Source organism: Lepisosteus platostomus, chromosome 7 (genome assembly GCF_059453375.1).
Source record: "Lepisosteus platostomus isolate fLepPlt1 chromosome 7, fLepPlt1.hap1, whole genome shotgun sequence".
NCBI lineage: Eukaryota > Metazoa > Chordata > Actinopteri > Semionotiformes > Lepisosteidae > Lepisosteus > Lepisosteus platostomus.
The window spans coordinates 7219452-7242723 of NC_142617.1; the positions used below are offsets into that span (position 1 = coordinate 7219452).

The 23272-nt window shown below is 40.7% G+C and overlaps 1 protein-coding gene and 1 long non-coding RNA gene across 4 annotated transcripts in view; one reads left to right on the plus strand and one right to left on the minus strand.

Moving 5' to 3' along the window:
• LOC148658048 (uncharacterized) overlaps positions 1–23272 on the minus strand; it is a 283796-nt gene that overhangs the window by 137582 nt on the left and 122942 nt on the right. The window lies entirely within an intron of this gene.
• Positions 1–23272, plus strand: part of cblb (Cbl proto-oncogene B, E3 ubiquitin protein ligase) — a 77701-nt gene that overhangs the window by 42430 nt on the left and 11999 nt on the right. For all 3 annotated transcript variants that reach the window (XM_088638945.1, XM_088638946.1, XM_088638947.1), the window contains 8 exons: positions 6393–6549; positions 9721–9842; positions 12419–12556; positions 14094–14181; positions 14588–14719; positions 18281–18484; positions 20220–20405; positions 21107–21460. In XM_088638945.1, coding sequence (XP_088495071.1) covers positions 6393–6549; positions 9721–9842; positions 12419–12556; positions 14094–14181; positions 14588–14719; positions 18281–18484; positions 20220–20405; positions 21107–21460 — 1381 coding nt within the window. The remainder of the gene's footprint in view (positions 1–6392; positions 6550–9720; positions 9843–12418; positions 12557–14093; positions 14182–14587; positions 14720–18280; positions 18485–20219; positions 20406–21106; positions 21461–23272) is intronic.

Consider the following 23272-nt stretch of genomic DNA (forward strand, 5'->3'; position numbering starts at 1 on the left):
TTGGTGAAGGGTTTGACTGAGATACTGCCACTTGAAACCCAGAAGACCTTTTTTGCTTGTCCTCACTTGCTGATGAGAGCCTCATTCAGTTTTTTCTTGGACTGTTAGCTGTAGGAAGAAGAAGAATCCACTCATGTAAATCTGTGCTGCAGCATCATTATCTGTTGACCTCAGCCTCTGGTTAAGACTGCTATTATTCTTTTACATAAAAGAGGACAAATGTAGTAGTTTCTACATTGGATTCAGGGTCTCCAACCTTGTCCCCTGGAGTGTTCCAGTCCTGTTAGTTTTATAGGTCACCTTGTTTTTTTGAAGATTGGCAACACCTGTGTAAACTCTTGGTGAATCAAGCAAATTAATGTGTTCAATTAAGAAAACCCTGGTCCATGGGGGGGATAATGAGAACTGTATTTTTTTTTCTTCCAAAATGAACTTTAAATTAATTTAACAGATGACCTATTTGATTGCAAAGGAATTGTTCCTTATCTTAAGAAAGTATTGATTTAATTCCAACCTGCTGGAATGGGGCTCTTCAGGACCAGGGCTGGAGATTCCCATCCTAGATATTGCACAGCCTTGCACAAGCTGTGATTATGGAAGTAAAAGGTATTGCATTGTCAGCTGTGTTTCTCCATCCACTGTTTTATTTATTCTGAAGGGCGTTTCTTGTTGTAGTTTTTACTAAATCCAGTCTGTGGGGACCCCAATACCTCTCATGATTTCCAAAGGTGCGCTGCTAATATGTTTAATTCTGACTCTGTTTTTTAATGTTTACAATAATCTATATAAAGCAAAGTAGGATATGTACAGTGTAGTACAAAAAAGATTAGGAACACAGTTTGATCATTTAATGAATAAAATGGTCCCTTTCATGTGTTCATTACATATATACATCATTCACCAGCAGCTGCAGATGACTTATTCTGTCTTAGTAGTAGGAGTGCTTATTCATGCACTGAGGTGGCTTGTTTTAGATGCATAGAATAGGTTGGCATTGTGAGGCAGGTGTTACCAATTTGCACAGATTTGGAAGTTGGTCAGAAACTGATTCATCAAACCTCATGGACGTGTAAAAGCACCTGGCTTTCTTTGACATATACAGTATGCGCAAGCACATTCATAGTTGTGATCTTACTGTCCAGGGAGTTCTCCTAGTAGTTTAGAATCAGTGCTCGGATAAGACAGCTGTCTGGAGTCAAAAATGTGTTGTCTGAATATAATGCTGTCGTGTGGTAGGGCTTTGCACAGACTTGAGCTGAAAAGATTGTCATTTTTGTTCCTGATTTTATGACCATTTTCTGTCTGAAAAAATAGAAGAAGGATTTCCAATGAAAATTCTTCAATAAAGATTTCTGACCACAGTCCCTTATGAGCAGTATTGCTACCGTTAATACTTAAGTTCATGAGTCATTTCTATCTCCCACACTAGATGCATAGTATTTCCTTTAGCCCTGGCAGAGTTAGAGCTCTAACAGGGTGCTGGTGTGGTAACAATGTGCCTGATTAGCTGACCTTGATGCTTTCATAGGAATTTTAACATCTCTGTGTCAGTGATATTACTGGGGTTGGAATCTTGAACTCTCCCCTTGTGATTTTTAGCTGGATCCAGAGTGTTGAGCAGAGGGTCATTGACCTCAACGAGGAGCTGTGCTCTCCAGTAGGAAGCAAAGTTGCTGAGCGGAGCATTTTGTATTGGCCTGAAAGTTTTCTTTCCACTTACTGAGTCCGGCTGCAGGCATGCTCAGTTTTCTCAGATGGCATGCTCAGCCACCAGAAGGAGAGTCACTACTGCTAATTGACATTAGCATCATGGGTCAGGCTTGAAAAAAAAAGGATAATGAGTCATAGTTTGTCTTTGACACTTAGTCGTTTAGAAATAAAGCCCTAAAGTTTCTCTGGACACATTGGTAATATTAAGCAGTAGTTTTTAATACAGTTGAAAATTGTATTTTTTATTAATGTTGTGTGTTGTATATTTTAAATTCTTAAAACTGAGCTTTCCCTCAAATCCAAATGCTAAGAAAGTACAGACGTCCTTGAAAAAGTTTCTGGGTTCCAGTTTAAACTGGACTGTGCATTAGGATGTCCTTTTTCTGAATGTGGTGTTTTTCACCAACCTCCTTTGACAGGAAACAATGACTGCTGATTGAAGGTTCACCATTAACACCATGTACATTTTATTTAGTGTAAATATGTGCAGGATATGGAATGAGGTTGTTATGATCCTCAGATATGATCAGTGTCAAATGAACCGTTTCTTTTCTGCCTTCAACCACAATGGCAGGGTAGGAGACTTGCCAGTATGTAGCTTAACCATGACTACTGTATGTTGACGTGTTTAGTACTGTACTTTTTCGAAGGAAGCTGATGATCAGGTTGACCCTTTTCTCTTAATTAGTACCATAAAATGTTTAAATTTATTGCAGATAAGGTTGATTATTATTAATCGTTTGGTACAGTACTCCTATTTATTCCTTTGGAGTGAGAAACAGTACCCAGGGCTGATTATCTGAATTGTAATGCTTAGAATGGATTAGTTACCGTAATTAGCCGTGTCTTTGAAATCAGTTAATTGAATCCTCCAATTTTATTATGTTGATTGTGATATGAAACCTCCATACAGCACACATGTAAATGAACTGAAACAAAAAAAGAAATCCAGAAATCATCCTGCTCTCTGAAATGTTACACCCGTTTAGAGGAAGGTGCTGTTGCAGTGATGTATTTATTAACCAGCAGCTATGTGCCTGGGTGGTTCAGGTATATTACAATTCCCACCTAAAGCTTTTTGCCAAAAATGGGTGACAGCACTTGACAGTGTTAATGGGTTTTCCAGGAATATGCAAAATCCGCTTTGTATATGGATCTCTTTCAGAGAAATTCCAAAGTGTTAAGTCTTAGAGAAAAAAAAAACAGTTGAATTTATCTGGACTGCAGTGAAATTAAGATTTATTCCGGGGAAATGGAGGCAGCCTGATCTCCGGAACTGGCCTGCATTACCTCAACCGGGGGCAGCATCAGGGCAATGCTAGCAAGTCATTTCTAGAAATCAGTGTTTGTGATGAATCTGCTTGCCGGGAATGTGCACTAGCACAATCACAACACAAGATTTCATCAGTACTAAGCCCCTTTCTGTTAACTTGGTCTTTTTTCTTTTTTTTTTTGTTCTACCGCCCCCCAAGTTTGGAAAACAACTTAATTACTTTTTCCCTTATTACTCTCTCAAGTATACTTTTTTCATGATTCGTGCATTCATTTCCATATTTTCTGTTTACAGTGTTCTTCTTTCTGGTCTTCATTTATTTTTTTGTCTTCGGTAAGATGATTAGACTTACGAAGTCTAATGTGTGGATCCTTTAAAGTTCTTATGTGATTTGATCATTTTCAGAAACTAGAATTTTGGGAGGTGGGATCATTTATAGCCAGAAATGTGCTTGTCGTTTGTGAGGCTACGGACACTTGTTCTTCCCGAAGGGACAGTTCAGTGGCCAGGCAAATGGAAAATGCTCTATTTTCTTCAAAACAACTAAAACGTTTGGGAGAAACCTCACCAAAGACTGTGGGTGTCTGGGTGTTCCTTCATTTTGTCGCCTGAAAATTCAAACAAGTCAGAGTTATAGTTGCTTTATCTACTGAAGAAAATATATCAATGTATTACAAAATCTGAGAGGGAAGTGAGTAGAATGCACCTTCTATATGTTTTTAATTGTGCATTTGGGACTTCTGTGGTGTCGGATGTTAATTATCAAAAAGAACAAACTGTACAGCATCAACACTAATTTGGTTAAACGAATGCACACTAAATTCAGAAAGGTGCCTGTGACCGAGTGCCTCAGTTTATTTATTGATTTGGTTTGAGATGTAGTTTTGAATGTAGGTTTGAAACTTACCAAACTACGCTTAGATATTGAACTCTTCCATGGCGAGACACACAGTGAGCCATCTTTATATTAAATACTTGAGAAATTGTCTCTGACAGATGATAAATATTACTTTCGGGGTGGTGTTTAAATATTTAATAGCTGCTTATCATTACTGTAAATCGTGGTGTCGGGGTGTTAATGGGACCTGCGCTGAAAGCAAAAGCGCTTTTGAAAGGGAAGCAAACAAAAATGTGTTGAGCCCCCAAGGACATTCTGCTGTCGGAGTGGAAATTATGCAAAGCGATGCATAGAAATCCGAACTGTTTCCCTAGCACCATTTGTGGACGGATCTGTTTGTGGAAGTTTTGAAGTTTTTATGTTGGAAAGGTCCTTTGTTTTTTTTTTCCCCCGAAGACGGACATTTACTTCACGAATCAGTGCAAATTGCAGTCGAGTCCAAAAATATTGCTCATGTTCGCATACATCATATTTTAGTCTGCAATTCTAACAGTATCAGAATATTTACTGTATGCCTATAAAATTAACACCTGAATCCTTACTCTGATGTTCCCCACAGAATTAGGTGTAGGTGGACTAAAATTAATTTTGAGAATACATTTGAAATACCAGGATTAGTTATTTTTTTAAATCATTTCATGATTATGGGAAACTTTACCATCTGGTGAAAGTAAGACTTCACAAATATTAAAATTTATTCTTTATGGTTTGTTATGGTGCCTTTTCTAGTGTGAGTCACGTATTGTTCTGTCAGTACTTTGAGCCACTGTTGTTTGTGGAACAGCATAATATCGCATAATAATCACATAGAAGTCAGAGCATTTAATAAAGAATTGCTTTGAATAGTGTACTATGGGGAAAATACAGAAAGGAACTAGTTTCAGCATGTGACATGCCGTGCTCATTCAGCACACTGTGAATTATTACAAATAGTTCAGCGTAACCTTTTCTTAATTTGGGGAGTTTTGATGGCTGTTTGCTGCAGCAACAGTTACAGACAGTTGGATCAAGAAGAAGCACTCTTGTCTCTGTAAACCGGAGCATGTAGCTGTGCCAGAGCCACCGATTTTAAATGTTTTCCAACTACCTTTCCTTCACTCAATAGAACAGGTGTTTTTTTTTTATGTGGGAAACTGTGGGCTTCACAGTGGGACCAGATCTGGGGAGCTGTAACTCGATGGTGCACTTCAGTGATATTGTACTGGTGATGTTAATAATAAAACCATGTTGTGCAGGGCAATTTGATTCCCACTAACTATTTATGACTATTTCACTAAGAGGGTTTTTTGCAAGTTTTTGGTACAGTCGTTAGTGATCTATACTGATTCAAAGCATCTTTCCTAAAATAACAATAAAATTGACTGCCGGATTCTAAAACCCCTGCAGAGATGTATGAATAAAGAAAAATAGATATTGATTTTGGAAATATGGACTGTCTAGGTTAATGTGATTTTTGTATTTATTAATTGTAATTATTTTTTCGGTCATTTCTCCTTTCCTATCGCCTCAGTTTCCACAATATCATTCAATGTTTTGATTGTTTTCATGTGCTCATAGCCAGTTGGCTGGAATTTATTTAATCAGCACCCAGTTATGTACTTTTTATGCAATATTTTTGATTACAGGTTATTTCTTCTATATTTTATGAACTTTTCAAGCTTTCAAGATAATAGTTTTGCGTTTGGTGAAGGGAGTGGGGGTCACAACAAGATTGCCATTGTGGTATTCCATTTTACATGCAGGTTTCCTGTTTTCTTACCAATAAGCATTGGTGTAGAATATCTCAAGAAGTGTAAATATCATTTCACCCCCCCCCCCACACGCACACAGGAAATGGTTAAGTGTTATAAAACTTGCCATTTAACAAACTTATCTTTTCCTTTTAACCTCATTTATATGTTTCCTAAATCTCTAATGGATTTGTTCCATCTGTATTCATCTTTTTTGTGCAAAGTAGAAAGTGATGTGCCACTATGAACAATTACTATTGATGTGCGTTATCAGTGATTAATGAGATGTTTTGTGAGAAGATCTACATTTTTCATGTAATGGGGAACAGAGTGCAATTCTAACTGAACTGAAGACCTGAGAACTTCAGTGCTTGGGTGTTCTTTTGAAATATCACTTAAAGCCATTTAGTATCGCCTGCAATTTCCCTGCTATCATCATCTGCTTCTTTGCCGAAATAGAACAGTTTTTATTAAGCAAACAGCCGTGTCTCTGCTTATATCTAACTTTTAAATCGACTTATTTCTCTTTGATTCACAGTTTTCTGAAAGGTTTGGATAATCAGGTTATTAAAATGTGTAAGTGTCTAGGGTTGCTTGTTCTAGCGTAAGACATGGCTGTCTTTCTTTATAATTTGGCTTTTGACCGAAGGAACGAAGCTTCCTCCAGACATATAAATACTGAAAATATTGAGCCTGCAGCATGCATGTGAAGTGAGAAACTACTTCTGGTACGCTTGAGGTGTTGTGTGCGACATCAGAGTCTCTTCCTTTTGTCCTTCAGGACGATTGTGTCGTGGAAGGTGTTCCGACAGTGCCTTCAGGACGTACATCCGATAAGCTCTGGCTTGGAGGCAATGGCCCTCAAATCCACCATCGACCTGACGTGCAACGACTACATCTCCATCTTTGAGTTCGACATCTTCACCAGGCTTTTCCAGGTATTTCTGGCTCTAGGACTTTTTTTTGTTAAATGGTCTATCGCGTGAGAGCCAAGGATCACAGAACTGTTGTAGATGTGGTGTAGCTTTTTGGTTTCAGCGGTGTGTTTTTCGGTTTTTTTTGGACGGGTTAAATACAGAACCTTGGGAATCAGACTGTAACTTGTGCAGAAAGTCTAGGTTGACAACCCCTGTGGTTAAAACCTTGTCTTCTTTTATAGATGTAGCGCGGAAGCCTCCAACACCTCTTTCATATTACACTACGGTGATCGTTTGTCTACAGTTAAACATGAGCTGACCAGCTTTCCCAGGTTAACCCCGTCTCCCCTCCCCAAAGAGAAACATCCTGATTTTCTTTGTTTTTTGCACAAGTGTGCAGCATGAGAGACTCATTTAAGGAGGCTTTAGCGATGTGATTTGGTTAGGAGCTCTAATTGCTTGTGTGAATTTTGGCGTCTGAGCATCAGCAGCCAGCCGGAGCCTGTGGGGATGAACTCTGTTTACTAATTGAAAAGGAATATTGAAGCCCGAAGGGACACCCCCGCCCCCTTGTCTGAGAAAACAGCAGCGTGGTGGTGATATAAATGTCAGAACTCACTTAGTGAAATGGAAACCCAAGTAAGGGATCACCTTTTTTTCCAAGGGGGTGTATTGTTACACTTACAGGAAACGCCTCCACGTCTTCAATTGAATGCCATCAGAAGATTTTTGTATATTAAAAACACGAAGCCCCGAATCCTAAATGCCAGACGTGTATCAAAAATCAGAACTAACCTTTTACAATAGAACGTAGTTTTGTAATTACTGTACGAGGGACGGTCCTTTGAGAGATGTCTTTTTTTTTTCCCCCAGCTTGCAGATCTTTTTATCATTTTTTTTAGCCATTTTGTTACCAGTGTTGAGGTTTAATAAATCCAAACTCTTCTATACGGTCTTATACACTGACTTATACAGTCAAGTGCTTGATTTTTACCCTCGCCTCCTTGAGGTTCAGAAATTAGAAAGTGAGACTTTTGTTTGACTGCATTTCACATGATTTTTTTACGAGAACAGATCCGTGCTGCGTATAAAGGAGTTGCTTCAGCTTAGGAAACTGTTTGATCGATCTGTCTGTTCAAGTCCTTATTATCTTTAATTACTTTGTGGTGGTCTTCTGAAAAAAACACCCACTGAGAATTGTTTAAAAAACAGCCGGATGAAATCATTGGATCAATTTAGTAGCTGCACACTACCAAACTTTTTCTCACTTTTCTTATGTTCTTATTCCATATACAAACACTGCTACAAGATACACATTTTACAGTTTGGAGTCTGGTTGCTGTCCTGGGAGGCACAAAAGAATACATTTGTCAACACTCATGTCCCAAAGTGTAACTATCAATTAAAAATAAAACGGTTTTGATTGTTTAAATCATGATGACTGAGGACAATTGTTGAGGCCATATTGAGTAATGGAAGAAAGGACGCCCACGCATTGCCTGAATGAAGAAAAAGTGTGAGAATGGCAAAGATTGGAGACTAAAATTATTACCAGCAGTTTTTTGCTGTTTTATATGATCTTTAAAAACTTACCTTTTGTCATTTTACATTTCGCAAAACAAAATCATTATGATACAGGTCATTGGGATGTTCCATGTAATGTTTTGAGAGAGTGATCTGGTGTATTTCTACTGCTTGTGCAAGGTATTAAAAGCTGTCATTTTCCATCCTGAAATGGTACTTGGATAGTTTTTATATACATCACTCTTTCTGCTAGTTCTGCACTTTTGTCAGCCTCAGCTAGCAGGAATAAATGTGTTTATTATCTAGTAGGTAATCCTCCTACCATGCAGCTGTACAGACTTGGAAAGCTAATCAATTGCACGCATTTCATGATTCATACAGCTCCGAATCCGTCCTGTAAGCACTTTCACGGTTTGTCTAGTTGCTGCCTTTGTAAAATCACTGCCTCCCTTGTTAACCCGTTTCAGCTGAAATTTCTACCAAGGCTTAAGTTTTCTGTTGCTCATTCAGTGGGAACACACTCAGTTTAGGGGAGAACATTACAGGAAAAAAATAGTTATAGTTAGCCATACCATTCATCTAGAAATGTAATAATCTCTTAGCTTGATTTCTCAACGTGGGCATCCTTTTCAGTTTCTGCATGCTCTCACTATTTCCTGTGGGTAGAGGTAGAATAGAATACAGACAGATGTCTAAAAGGGCATTTTGTTACATTTTGTATTTTGTCCGTCTCTTCAAATGATTGGGAGTGAAGAACATTAAGCAGCATGCCATTTGGTATAATCTATGTAAAAGGACATGTGCTGTATTTAAAATTTACTTCCCTTCTGTACTTAGAAAAGAGAATTTATAAATACATGAGTGAGTCACTGTGCCTTAAAGAATAATTATGCGTAGATGCTGCAAGACCTTTTTTTGTTAAAATGATTAAATTTTACCCTGTACACTGCAGCATAATGTGAACTTCAGTGGATTGTCATAAATTATGGGCTGTTTTTGGTGGTTGCCTTGGTGTTTTTTGCCTTGCGTGAGTGGTGTTGCGTATGTCTGTGTTGATTTTGCAGTCTTCATAAAAATAAGTAATCAATCTCTGTGTTTGCATTGTGCAGCAGAACGTATTTTCTGGAAAAACATCCTCCTTTCATTCTGCTTGGAGGTGCAGACTTCTTTCAAGCTTGAAGGCCCTGAGTTTGGAAAAAGAGGGTTACTTAGTCACACAGCGCAAGTGGTGCTCAAAATCTATGATTTGAAACCTATTATTAACGCAGAGAGATTCTTCTAGTGTTTCATTACAGAACTGCTGTTTTGGCATCGTTTTGAGTGCAGTAGTGGAGATCATGTTTCTGTGAGCATCTGGAGTCTGGATGTATTTTAGATCACAACTGTCAATAAAATGCAGAGTAGAGGGTGGATAAACCTGGTTTCTAACTGAAATGTGAAAGGAATAATGGGTAAAAGGAAAATGCACGGATTGTTGTTTTTTGTGTCAATATCAAAGTGTGTTCTTCTGTAAAAAGCAGGGATGAATAATTTGATAAAGCCCTTTATACTTAATGCAGTTGCACCAGATCATGTTGAAATGGTTCCACCTTTGCTTATTGATTTTAATCTTATGGAGTACGGCAACTTCTCTCAGACCCTTCATAGAGCTTGTTCTTGGTCTTTCAGCCATGGGGCTCAATTCTGAGGAACTGGAACTTCCTGGCTGTGACTCATCCTGGCTACATGGCGTTCTTGACGTATGACGAGGTGAAGGCTCGACTCCAGAAATACATCAACAAGCCCGGAAGGTGTGGAAGAACAGATGTTCAAGAGCTGCTTTGTCTTTTATTAATTCTTATTTGCAGGTTGTTATGCCCGTCTCCTACTCAACCTGGAGAATTTGCCAAAACGACTCCTGTAATTACGAGTGGGAGGTGCTGCACAGCTAATTATAGAAGGGTTAAAGCGTGCGGCTTGTATTCCACTGAAGTGAGAGAGACAGAGAAAAAAAACTTTTCCTCAGACTGCTGATTTCATCGTTTAAATGTCTGTGGAAAAACAGAGGTTACTGTTGAAGGTGCAAAACAACATTAGAGATTGTGCAATGGATGAAGCTGCCGAGAAGCCGAGTGTGTAAAACTGATAGAGTATTAACATAAATGGTCTGTACTATACCACTTATCTTTTCGTTTCCATTAAGAATTTTTCAATCAGCAGGCAGCAAGGCAGTGTTGGAGTCTGATAACAAAAGAGACCCTGTAGTAGCCTTTCCAACACCCCTTCATTTTTATCAAGGCCCGGTGCATCACTGTAAAACATAGCAGTGAATCAAGCTTTTATTTCTCTTGAAGCGACTCACTGCGAGCTGTGTTCTGCAGTCATAGTCACGATGAACCGAAACCAAGACAGAAAGCTGCTTGAAAATCGTTGGAGACTGGGTGGTCTGCCCTAATCCTTCACCGAACCTCTTCATGCTAATACCAGTGTTCTGAAAGCAGGAAGAACAGCTGCCATTTGAACTCGGCTGTGAGGAGATAAATGAGCTCCTCCATTTGCGCACACTTAACTCTCTCTCCCTTAGTCACTGTGTGCTCAAACACACACAAGTCACCAGCTATTATAAAGGGCTCCACAGTGAGTCAGGCAATGTGCAAATGCTTGTCAGGTTGAACTGGAGCTAAAATGTTATGCACATCGCGTTGTCCTTTTCCAGTGGTGCTGTACGCTTGGCTTTTAAAGCTTTTCTTTGGCAACACAGTGCAGAGTTTTTTTATGCAGCTATAAAAGAAAGCTGAAGAAGAGCATTTTATTATTATTACCTTTTGGTTTCTCAAAGCATGGCAACTACTTATTATCGTTTGACATTTCTATCTTTTCTTATTTTATTATTTTTTTTGCAGGTCTAACAGTGTTTTGTATGCTGCCAAAACAAGAATAATGGGTTTATTGTTACTTTGATTTATACTACAGGAAAGTGACAGCTGTTTATTTTCTACAGCCATTTTATCTCAAGGCAACAGTTTTCATGTCAAATTCTATGGATGAAGATTGACACACTAAAATTTGTAAATTATGGAAGCAGCTGATTTTTCCTGTCGGTATTTGCAATCCAATTCCGTCTTGTAAATTTTGTTCCTTGGAAACCTGGGGTGTGAAACTAGCGGATGTTAATTCCTGGTATCTTTTATTCCTGCGATTCTTGTCAGAACACTGTTTTTTCACGTATTCTTGGCCATCTGTGATGTGCTAAAATATGGTTGATTTCACTAATGATTGAATGTTCAGAGTAATCCTTAGTCTTTAGCTCTTTTGGCAACTGGTCGATTAAACAAAAAATCAACAGTGAAAATGATTGGCTGTATGATGAGAGTATTTTTTTCTAACTAAACTAAAAATGCAGATCTACTTATGACAACAGACATTTTATAGAAAGGCAAGGTCATCATTTGGATTAGGGTGGAAAGAGTCACCGTTAGACAAACTAAACTTAGTTTAACTGTTGCCTCTTTGCCACCACTGAAAATTGTACCTTTATAATTCAATTATAAAAAAACATGTTTTATAAAAAAAGGTTTCCATTCACTTAGTGGCTGTGCTTTGTTTCAAATTCAGTTTGAATTCACAAAATTGTTTTTGGGTTTTTCTCTTTTTCCATTACAAATGACTATTGTTGCAGATTTGATTGCTTGTCCTGGTTAGGTGGTTTAGGTTAATCTTTGTTTCTAAACTAAAAGTTGACATATCCAGGCTAGTCTAGATAAACTTTTATTTTTTCTTTAATGATGGAGTGGATGAATTTCTCAGAGATCCCCTTATTTGGAATGAATAAGAAATCAGTCTCGCAGTTCTTAGGAACTGGTAGTGTGTATGGATACAGATTTAAAGAAAACGGTTTGTTGCCAAATCATCTTTGAAAGCCTTTGATAGATTCATTCACAGCTAATTTGTACCTGTAAGAACATGATTTTATGTAGCTGTTTTTTTCTCCTTGTCCTGCGCTGTATATTATCTACATATTGTCCAAGGTCTGAGTTAAGATGAAATATGAAATATTCCTGATATAACCAGTATACCTGTGTTATATAGTTCCACGTTTTAATAGAATTGTGACTTTGTGGGGTTTGTAACACTAGCATATTTTTCCACAAATTGTTGACACTCTAGAGTATTGATTATCATTAGGATTTGGACTAAACTGGCCTGAACCTCAAAGTATTGTCAGCTGAAGTTTTTCTAGAATGATGCATTTCAGCTGTTTTCAGCCCTGAACCTGTTTTAAGCATGCTAGTGTCTTGACCTACTGTATAAGTTACCTGTCATCTCAATCATGGCTCCACTGTCTGGACTGGAATAACCTGCCCTACATCCCTTTTCCTCTTGACAGCTATATCTTCAGACTGAGCTGCACTCGACTGGGGCAGTGGGCTATTGGATACGTCACAAACGATGGCAACATTCTTCAGACCATCCCTCATAACAAGCCCCTGTTTCAAGCACTGATCGATGGCTACCGAGAAGGATTGTACGTGTGACACTGCCCCTGCATTTCATTACTTTGCTTAAATTTGAAGGCCAGGCGTGAATATACCGAGGGAGCTCCTGCTGTTTTAATTATTGCTGAATTTTAAATTAAAGCATGTGCTTCTCAGTCTTTTGCCCTTAATGAACATTTGATGTGATTTGTAAGTGCCCATTATTATTAAATTAAACTCATTCTTTGTGCTGGCTGGGGAGAAGTAAAAGTATTTACAGAATTTTAGTCGCTAAAAGTCATCTTTATTGTGTAGATCAGGGTAAAGGACAAACGGGGCTTAAGAAAACTGAGAACTTGACATTTTGGAAACTTTGCTTTTTTTCACCGCCAAGCCATTTCCAATTAAATCACCCACTCAGGGTTTGTACAGTTGTAGTCTGCCATGAAATAGCAGCATTGTTTGAGAGAGAACAAATCCGAGACTAGAGATTGTTCTCAGGGGTTATGAAATAACTTGCAGGCTGTTGATGTGCTGTACAGTCAGAGCCGGTTATTAGGCTGTATGTGGTCGTCATCTGTATTGAACACTGTATTGATGAGTTCAAGAACAGACTGAGCACCTTAACCAGATGACTGTGTCGACAGGGGCTGCTCCTGTCACAAGAGACCAAGGTTTTCCCCCTACTGATGAAGCATGCAGGCAGATTGGTTGTCAAGTGCGAAACTGCTTTGCGCAGTCCGCCATTTTCTTCTGACGATGGCTTCACATGGCTTTCTGCTACTAAGAGCCGTTGTCAGTTTTTTTTTAGTTTGAAAACCAGCTAGAGGGCTATCTCGTGCGGAACTGCTCTTTTCCAACGCCATCGTACGATCGGCACACTGCTCCGGAAACTCTTCTGTCTGTTGTCTTTTCAATCTAGATTTCTTTCAGGTTTTCCTTTTGTTTTTCTTGCCAGTGCAGGTTTAGTCAAGGTTGTTCTTCCTTCTAAGAACATTAGGTTTTCCAGAATAGTTATTCCTGTAAATAAACCAGCCTTGGGGGAAAAAGTAACACATGTCTGTGGATAGTGATTAACACTTCAGTGCTGCTCTCTTGTTAATGTCTATTCACTTCTCCCAGCCTGCAGTAACAATTTATGTGGTTTTAACCACACGTTAACTGACTGTAAGATATTCTAGACCTTTGGCCTCTTCTTGCAAACACCTCTTTCCATGCTAATTGTCATGGAGTTTTTTTTATCTCTTGGACAAATACTTGCTAAATATATTTCAATCATTAATCAGCTCAAGGGGTACATTGTGCTGAGCTAAATGCAGTTTGACTTTTCTCCTCACAGTTGACCAGTTTTAGTTAGCATTGAAGAAAGAGCAAAGGTACTCCCACTTTTGTGAAGTCCTGCCGATGAGGATGCATTAATGCATGAAAACATATTCATTGTACTGCCTAAATAATAAATATGTCTTTTATGTTGGCCTGACAAGACCAAGGTTACAATAAATGTGCCCCCAATTTAATTTTTCACTCAAGAGTTTTGAATACATTCTGAAATGTTCCTTGCTTTTAAAATGCTTGTTTTGATTCCAGCTACCTTTTCCCTGATGGACGCAGTTACAACCCAGATCTTACTGGTTTGTGCGAACCCATGCCTCACGATCATATCAAAGTCACCCAGGTGAGTTTCAGTCTGGTCTCTGAATGCTCACAGCTTTAACGAGAGCTGTCAAGATGAAAGAGCATTTAAGGTCACATTTTTGAAAGGGGACATTTTTCATGTTTCTTCGTGTTGTATAGGGATTTCACAGCTTATTTTGTAAGATTTCATTCTCATCTAAAAAGTGACCAAAAAAACAATATGAGAACTTGCTATTTTAGTGAAAAGGGACTTCCATTTGTAATCATAAAAGTGTGGTAAAAACAGTTTTGAAAAATGAGAAATTACTGACATTTTATTGTATCACTGTACGCTGCTGTTAAATAACATCTGGCAAACAATGTGTGCTGTGTTCTGTAATAGACAGTGTACCGTCATGACCTATGTCATCACCTCTTACCCTGTCTGCTGTGTCTGTGTATCACAGGAGCAGTATGAGCTGTACTGCGAGATGGGCTCCACGTTCCAGCTGTGCAAGATCTGTGCAGAAAATGACAAGGATGTCAAGATTGAGCCCTGTGGTCACCTCATGTGCACTTCCTGCCTGACTGCTTGGCAGGTAATAGAGTATAGAGGCAGGAGTGGCCTGTGGGAGGCTGGGCATCTTTTTCCCTTTTAACATTGGCTTCCTGTGAAAATAATACAATTTTTATGCCGATTAACTTGAAGGGTAATAACTTACATGCTTCCTGAAAGGTGGCTGGCCTATAATCAAGTAGCATGCCTGCCATGTGCCTCTTACTGCTCCGCTGGGGTATTTCAATTCTGATCTGCCACCCCTGAGATTTAGTCGCGGGTCTTTCCCAGCTCTCGAATTGGAAATTGTGTAGTCAGCAACCCTGTACCTGGGGCTCTGGCACAAAGACCCCATGGGGATGAATTGTAAGCACTGTTTTTAACTGTTAAACTAAAAGCTATGTTGTTGTATTTTACGTTGACACTTTCCGATATTACCTTTTAACTTCACTTGGCATTCAACCCATGTAGGAAGCACTGAATGAGCTGGTGACAAAGAGTGGAATGGAGCCCCAGAAGGCTTCTAATTGGAGAACATTACGTTTCCATCGTTTGCATCTCAGTGTGTGTCCTTATCAGACTTTATTGCAGATATTAACATTATGGTAATTGATAGAACAGCGAAAGGGGGATGGCAGCGTGTCAGCTGTGGAAAGCTGGTAGTGTTATATGCATGTGTGTGTTTGTAATTACCGGCCTAATGACTCATTAATTGTGCCCCTGGAGATGTTCAGTACCTTTCGTGTTGTGGAACATCTGTGCTTTCTTTCAGTAAATGAATTGAGAAGGATTCTGGGTGTCCAGCAGAATACTAAAGTAAGAGCTGGGTTATTGATTGTTTGCAGAAAGACATTTGCACACGGCATATTTGTATGCGTGCTGCTGCTGTAGGGTGTCTTGTGTCTAAGGCCTGCCCCTTGTCTGATGTTTTAATTGTCACTTTGCAGTCAGAAAGACAAGGGACAAAGATTTGCCCTTAACCATTGAGCAAACAATCATTTTCTGTTTTGCAATCATTAGTGTAGAGAGTCACCGTGGCTAACCAGAGCATTCCCTCGACTGTGTCCCTCAGGCGGGTGATGAGGACCGTGTTAAAACGACATGGTAAACAGTCGAAAGCGCCTCTGTCATTGTAGTGGTTTCAGACTCCTCGCATCGATGTGGGGGATTTCCTCTGAGTCTGGGATTCCCTCCAGAGAAAAACAGCACCCTTGCTAAGGCACTCTGTGCAACATCCTTTGAGTGAGTGAATAACACAGGTATGAGATAAACGGCCACTTCTTCGGTTCCACCCCTCAAAGTCCTTTTGTGTGTCATTCTTTACCATTGTGGGGCTTCTGCATCACCAGGTTGCTGTTGCGGAACAAACATATTTAGATAGTGAGTCACAGCGTACAGAGAAATTTAAAATGACTGTCCTGCGAGTGTGATAGTTCTGTCTTTGTTTATCTCTAATTTTGAATCATTTATTCAATACAGCACTAATGTTTAACTTGGTACATTATTTTTGTTGTGCTGAGTGGTTTCATAATCACTTCATCATGTTAGACATATTTAACAACCTGTAAGTAGTTTTCAAGTGTTACCTTAAATGCAATGGTATTGTTTAATCTGGCTGCTGCCAAAGCCGTTAATATTCATTGCTGCGTTCAGAGCAATTTGAAGTTCTGATTTCTGCAATTTGAGAAGCAAATAAAACACGATGCTGAGGAATATGTATTTGATATATTCAGTTCAGACTAAAGGGGAAACGAAGTCGGAACCAGATGAGCACTTAATCTGCAAACGAGACAGCTGAGCCAGAGTTGTGCTGACTGATGTGAAGATTGCTTGTGATGCATCTGTGGGCTTGTAAAGCTTTTCTTCGGAGTGTCAGTGCAATATTTTATTGCAGCCCAGATTTTTATGGTGCTTGTTACAGTGAGTAATTATAATGAGGTTTCAAACAATGCTTTGATGCCTCTTTTTGAAATCTCATACCAGATGGCAAAACTGACCATTTCTAGTTCTCATTAAATGGCAGTTCCTTAATGTGGAAAGGGAACACAGTTTGTTTTAAAAGTTGTCAGAAATATTTTGATCTTTCACGTGAATATGAGTATTACAGTGTGTGTGTGTATCTTGGTCCATTTGTTTCAAGTGCAAAAACATGACTATGGTTTGGTTCCCTGCTAATCTGTGCAAGCATGTGTCTCATTAACTCAGCTATTTCTTTTTGGCGGAGAAAGGAGTGATATATTAATGTAAAAGGGCATCTGCAGATTAATGAAACCATGCGACTTATAGAGTGCAGCTGGTTGTGATTCTGGATGCAGATATAGTTATAGTTAAAGTAATGTTTATTTGAATATATGATATAGCTTTGGAATTAAAGTATTATGGTTGCCACCATTTTCATTGATGAAAGCCTCATGTCTTGGTTAGCTTTGGTTTAACACTATCCTAAGGACAGTTTGAAGCAAGAAAAGGCCATGCAGCTCATGTAACTTGTTTGGAAGCTAATTAATCCAAGGATCCCATCAAGACTTTTGCTGAAAGAACCCAGGGCTTATCGGCTCCAACAGCACGCTTGGGCCCCTGCAGTGTGTATTCTGCTTCGCGTTTCAGTGTGTTTTCTGAGAAATCCATGGTGTTGACATAGCAAATGTCTTTGAAGATTCTGAGCACTTGGATCAGGACTCATCATAACCTTCTCTCTTCGAGATTAAAATGGTTCAGTTTTAGTCTGTCAGTATAAGACGTTCTTTGAGCCCAGGAATGTTCCTACTTACTCTTCTGTGGACTGGTTCCAGAGTAGCAGGGGTGACCAAAATTATACAGGGAACACTGTTTTGGAGGGAGGGAAGGGGACTTATTTTAAATAAAATTTAAAATAAAAAAATGCCTTCGAAGGTGGTTTCTGAAAGCGCTTTTCGGAATGACTACAAAAAATACGCAAGTAAGAGCAAAGGGATATATAACAGAACCTTTTCTAAAGAATTTAGATCTGAAAGAGTTTTGGGAAGGAGACTATGTGAAATAATTAAGTAAAGAGTTCCAGAGCTCTGGGGTATAACAGCAGAAGGCCCTGTCACCCCTAGAGTGTAGTCGGGCCTGGGAGACAGACAGGAGACCAGAATTAGAAGAGCGAAGGTTGCGAGGTGGGGAGTAGGACAATAGTAGCTCCTACAGGTACTGAGGTGCCAAGTCATACAGAGCCTTGTAGGTGTGCATGAGGATTTTGAAGTCGACTCAGAACCTGACAGGAAGCCAATGCACGGATTCCAGGATAGGAGTAATCTGAACACTTGCGCTAGATCTGGTCAGGATTCTGGCTGATGATATTTGGACATAAAAAACTTAAATAATGCAAAAGCATGACATTCAAAGCTGTTCGAACCGGTGTGTTTCTAGTAAGATATTGGAAATCCATTAATCGGCTGACGTAGGAAACTAAGTCAGCTTAGCTTATGCGTTTCACTTAAAACTGTCTGGCTAACTCACGTCAACAAGCTTCCGGTCCGGGGAAGTCCAGATACAAGGCACCACTGAGGAGTGCCAGCCTTTCGTGCGCCGAGAACCCAAAGGCCTCACCCGCGCGTCGTTGTCTCCCCTCTTCCGGCAGGAGTCGGATGGCCAGGGCTGCCCGTTCTGCCGCTGCGAGATCAAGGGGACGGAGCCCATCATCGTTGACCCCTTCGACCCCCGGGACGACGGGCCCAAGAGCTGCGGCTTCATGGACCAGTTCGCTTCCCCCATGCTCGACATGGATGAGGACGACGACCGAGAGGACTCGCTGGTCATGAACAGGCTGGCGTCTGTCAGGAAGGTGCGAGAATCACTCGGGGAAATTCGCGAACATGGGTGGTGGGCGGAGGGACCGGTGGACGGTTAGGAAGTGACTCCTCTTTACAATTCCACCATGGTGCTTCAGTCTCTCTAATTTCGGTTGCGCTGTAAATCTCAGATGACTCTAGGAAAACGCCTCTTTCTTTGTCCTTACATAATTTAATACCTGTACTTAATGACCTTAAAATAATTTTCAGGCAGCAGGAAAGTGACAAATTGGACCAGTACTCTATTTATAATGTATTACTAAGAAATCCTCCACAACGGTTTCAGTAGCATTTTGCTGAAGCTTGAGAAGTGTGTTAAAACGGAACTAACGCAGGCTTTTCTTTTTTGCTGTTCTTTACAGCTCTGTGTTTCTGTTCCTTATTCTGTTATTCATCCATAATAAAATCATTTCCTTTGGACTTGGCTTGACGAACAAGCAGCTCAGTTACAGTCTGCAACTTCGTTGGTAAAGCGGATGGTAATTTAGCAAGTTGCTGATACCATCGTACATTGGCCAGTAGTTTCCGTCGAGACCCATTCGAGGTGCTCACTGTGCAATCTACGGTGTGGGGAAAATGTGACCCTGAAACGTATGTAACGCTGTAAAAAAAGCGGATATTTCATGCTGTGTATCATACGTGAAAAAGCTGTTCCTTTGCTTAAAATCAGTTTGATGAGTCATGAGACAAAATGCAGCCCAACTGCATTAATTAGTGAGATTAATGTGGTATTTAATGTGATCATAACGAAACCATTTCGTCACACCCAGTAAATGGCTATACCTGCATAAACACGAACACAAAGAAAATTAGAAGCTATGCTCATCCAGCGTGTTCAGTAGTGTCTAGCACTAATCCTCAGCATTCATACAGAGTGAATTATAGAGGCAAATGTTTACTTTTGAGAAATCGGCAGCAGTGACAACACTTAAATGGAACTGCACATTATTGTCACCATTATTGGTGGAACCTTAGGAGTGATCTGTGACGTGCACATTGCATACAGAGTTACTTGTTTGTTAGCCTTTTAATTCCTTTGGATTTAGTCCATCAGTCAAATTGATCTTTGCGATTGCTTTCTACATCATGCTCATGGAAGGAGGTACCACATGAGAAGAAAGCAGTTTATTTATACTTGTCAATACCTCATAAGAACACAAACAAGAGGAGGCTTTACAACCCATGTAGTGCCCTGAGTAGTTAGTAGTTTATTGATCAGAGGAATGCGTTCACATGTTTCTTGAAAGAAATCAGATCATTGACTTCAACAACAAGCCTGGATGGATTGTTCCTTACCCCCACATCCCTTTGGGTCTAGAGGTGCCTCCTGCTCTCAGTTTAAAATGCACTTCCACATAGTTTCCATTTGCCCCCTCTGGTTCTTGTTACAACACTGGGAACTCTGAGGGAGATGATGTCTAGCACCAACATATGTGTGCATCTTTGCATTTCTTTATAAAGGGAAACGTTAGACGGGGGGTCAAAATGTTTGGTAGTGCCATGTTTGTTTGATGTTTGTTTTATTATATGTACATAGACTGAAAAATATCAGCACCCGGTGGGGGGCGGGGGTGTGTACACCCGCCTAGCTCAGCGTTCTGATAAGGCTGATGTGGGTTTCTGAAACTGATGTCACAGCTGCAGGGCTGAAGCTGTGGGCTCCCGAGCTGATGAGCGCAGATAGGGACGCCGACAGAGACGGGCTGTTTTTGTCTCCCTCCGCTCCAGTGCACGGACAGGCAGTTCTCCCCGGTGTCGTCCCCCAACTCCTCCCCGGTGGCCCAGAGGAAGAAGCCCCTCCCGGACCCGGCGAGCATCCAGCACCTCAGCCTGCCTCCTGTCCCGCCCCGCCTGGACCTCATCCAGAAGGCTGTGATCCGCTCCCCCTGTGGCAGCCCCACTGGCTCCCCCAAGGTCTGTTCTACCCCCCCCGTACTCCACCCAGATTATCCCTCAAGATCTCAATTTTCATTACTTTCGTTCATTTTAATCTGTTTTTCACAACACCCGTGCTTGGAACCCCATGCACACGCTGGCATGTGCCCATTGATTAACGTCAACGTATCCAAGAGCCCAGTCTTTCCCGATTTCGATGTCTTTATTTTTAAATATTGAACATCCTCGCGTGGGAGTGATAATCATGAAGGGAGAAGAATGAGCCACAGCTCCTGCATAAGCTTTCTGTACCATCACAAGCTTTCTGGACGACGTAACGGCTGCAAAACGCTGAAGCGTCAGATCTCCCCGTGCTCGCGGTCTCCGCAATTGAAACCATGAGCTTAACTCCGAAATCTGAAGTACCGGATGGTTCATATCGATTGGCTCCTGACAGCACAAACACAATGTAGTGCGATGGTATTGCCGCATATTCAGAGTTTCGCCTAACATGTGAAACATTGTTGCCTCGGTGCCTCTGATATACGTGTAAGAGTAGGATAAAGTTCTAGGAATTAAAATAGGGTTAAACTGCACATCAATAAGAGGTGTGAAAACGCTGAATCTATTTAGAATGTCATAACTTCCTGGCTGCTGTGGGTAGAGAGTTCCTTGCTGTAAAGCGCGGTGTTGCTGGATGTGCCGTGGCCTGTGTGACCTGTGCTTATTTTCTTTGTCAGTCCTCTCCCGGCATGGGCAGGAAGCAGGACAAGCCACTGCCAGCGCCCCCACCTCCTCAGAGGGACCCGCCTCCCCCTCCGCCCCCGGAGAGACCCCCTCCCATCCCTCCGGACGGCCGGAACGCCCGACTCCCCCATCACTTCGCGGGCCTGCCCAGGGATCCCCACCCGCCCCCGGAGGCCCGGTGCCCCAGGGAGAGCCTGGCTGACAGCCGATCGGGGGCTGACCGCTCTCCCAAACTGGGCCATTCTGCCCCCTCCCATCTTAACGGAAGGCCTGTTAGCTGCTTTTCCTCAGACCCGGCCTTTGGGCGGCCCCTTCAAAGACCTGACCTGATGGCGGACAGCACCAAGGTGAGGAATTCAGAGCCTTATTACAGCTTCACAGGGGACCCGTCGTGGCCAAGGAAATCCCATGTGTATTTTGGCATTCCTGTCGTTTGTATAAAGGGGCTCAAGGGGTTCATTGTGTTGTTCAACGCTGTCTTGAACAGTGATTTTAAAGCCTAATGTCTAATATCGCACTAACCGCTAGTGACATTTTTCAGAAAAATGTGGGAACGCTGACAAAGAGGGAATTATGCACAGCTACTTTGATAGTGGGCCGACGCTTCACAAGATCATTGCCATTCTTGGCCATATCGGGGCTACATTTCAGAAAACCTATGTTCTCTGCTTCTGCAGTTGGCATTGTTATAATTAAAGAATTAACAGCAGGGCTTGAAAGGAGAAAGCGTACATTGGTCACGCTTAAGAACAGTCAAGTATATCAATGCTGATTGCTTAAGTTCTTTTCACATCAAAATCTATTTTAAGGAGGAATAAAAGCTCATTTTTTTATAGATCTGTTGCTTAGTAACAAGGACGGAGCTAGTTATTCCAGGCATTGGGCTGTGAATTCTGGCAGAACAAAATGTTTGGAGCTCTCCCTGGTTGTCATAAACATTAGGGTTTTATTTAAAATGTTCAGCAGACGAGAGACAATAAGTGCATTAAGAATGCATGTGATATCATTGTTTTGCTTTTACTTAGGCTATTTAAAACAGATTAAGAGTATTTTATCTCCAGCTCCTGTATTTATGTTTTGGTGCATTGTAGAAAGTACGCCCCTTCACCCCTAAAACTTGATATATATATATAAAATCTAGTTTTATGGCAGGTTTGGAGGGTCTTTTTTGTAAATCTGCTAAACATTGAAAACGGGAGACAAGCTGGCATCATCTGGCCCCACGTGACTGTTGCTGTGTAGCTCACGAGCATTAAGATATTAAATATAAATCCCAAGCTTATGAGTGACATTTGAAACGGACTGGGGGAGCAGCATGGCTCTCATTAGAAATCACTGGAGGCTTTGATGGCTTTGGAGAGAACTCTAGTTTAATTCATGACATCGTGTCTGACCACAGTAGCTTTTTTCGTATTTAAGAGCGAATCATATGTGCAGGAGGGGAAAAGAAGTACTGCTGTTTTCTGTTTGTCAAGCAAGCCCCCAGATCCCAAGCTTTCTTCTAGCACGGTGATAGAAGACCACCCATTCATTACATTATGGCACACCTGTCGAAACCACAGTAAAGACTTCAGACGTCAGATGTGATTGTTTTAAGTTTCTGTAATTATTTTTAAATTAGGTACACACACACACACAACGCCAGTCGCCTTATGACAGGGTCCTTTAACAGCAAGGAAATAATAGCGAAAGGCTGGAAGTTAATGTTTGTCTGGCGTCTGGTGTTTTTGCTAAATCGGTTAACATTTCTCATTCTCTAGTTGCATGGACATCTTTTCCATGCTGTCTTAATTTTAAGCAAGGTTAACTAGATTTTGAATTAATCATTGATGGGCTCCCCGGTGCCGCCTATGGTTTTGCATACAGGCTCTACGAAAAGCTTGTTTGAGTTACAGGTGTCATTACCAAAACCTGAACTGATTCCTTACAGAGAGGAGTTAAGTTTCTATTCATGTTCTAGAACAGGTCAGCTTTGATTTCAGCAGAGTTTACTCCACAACACTGTTTTTATAGAGGATATTCCTCCCAGGAGAATCATAATAATAATAATAATAATAATAATAATAATTGCTTATACTTATATAGCGCTTTTCTGGACACTCCACTCAAAGCGCTTTACAGGTAATGGGGACTCCCCTCCACCACCACCAATGTGCAGC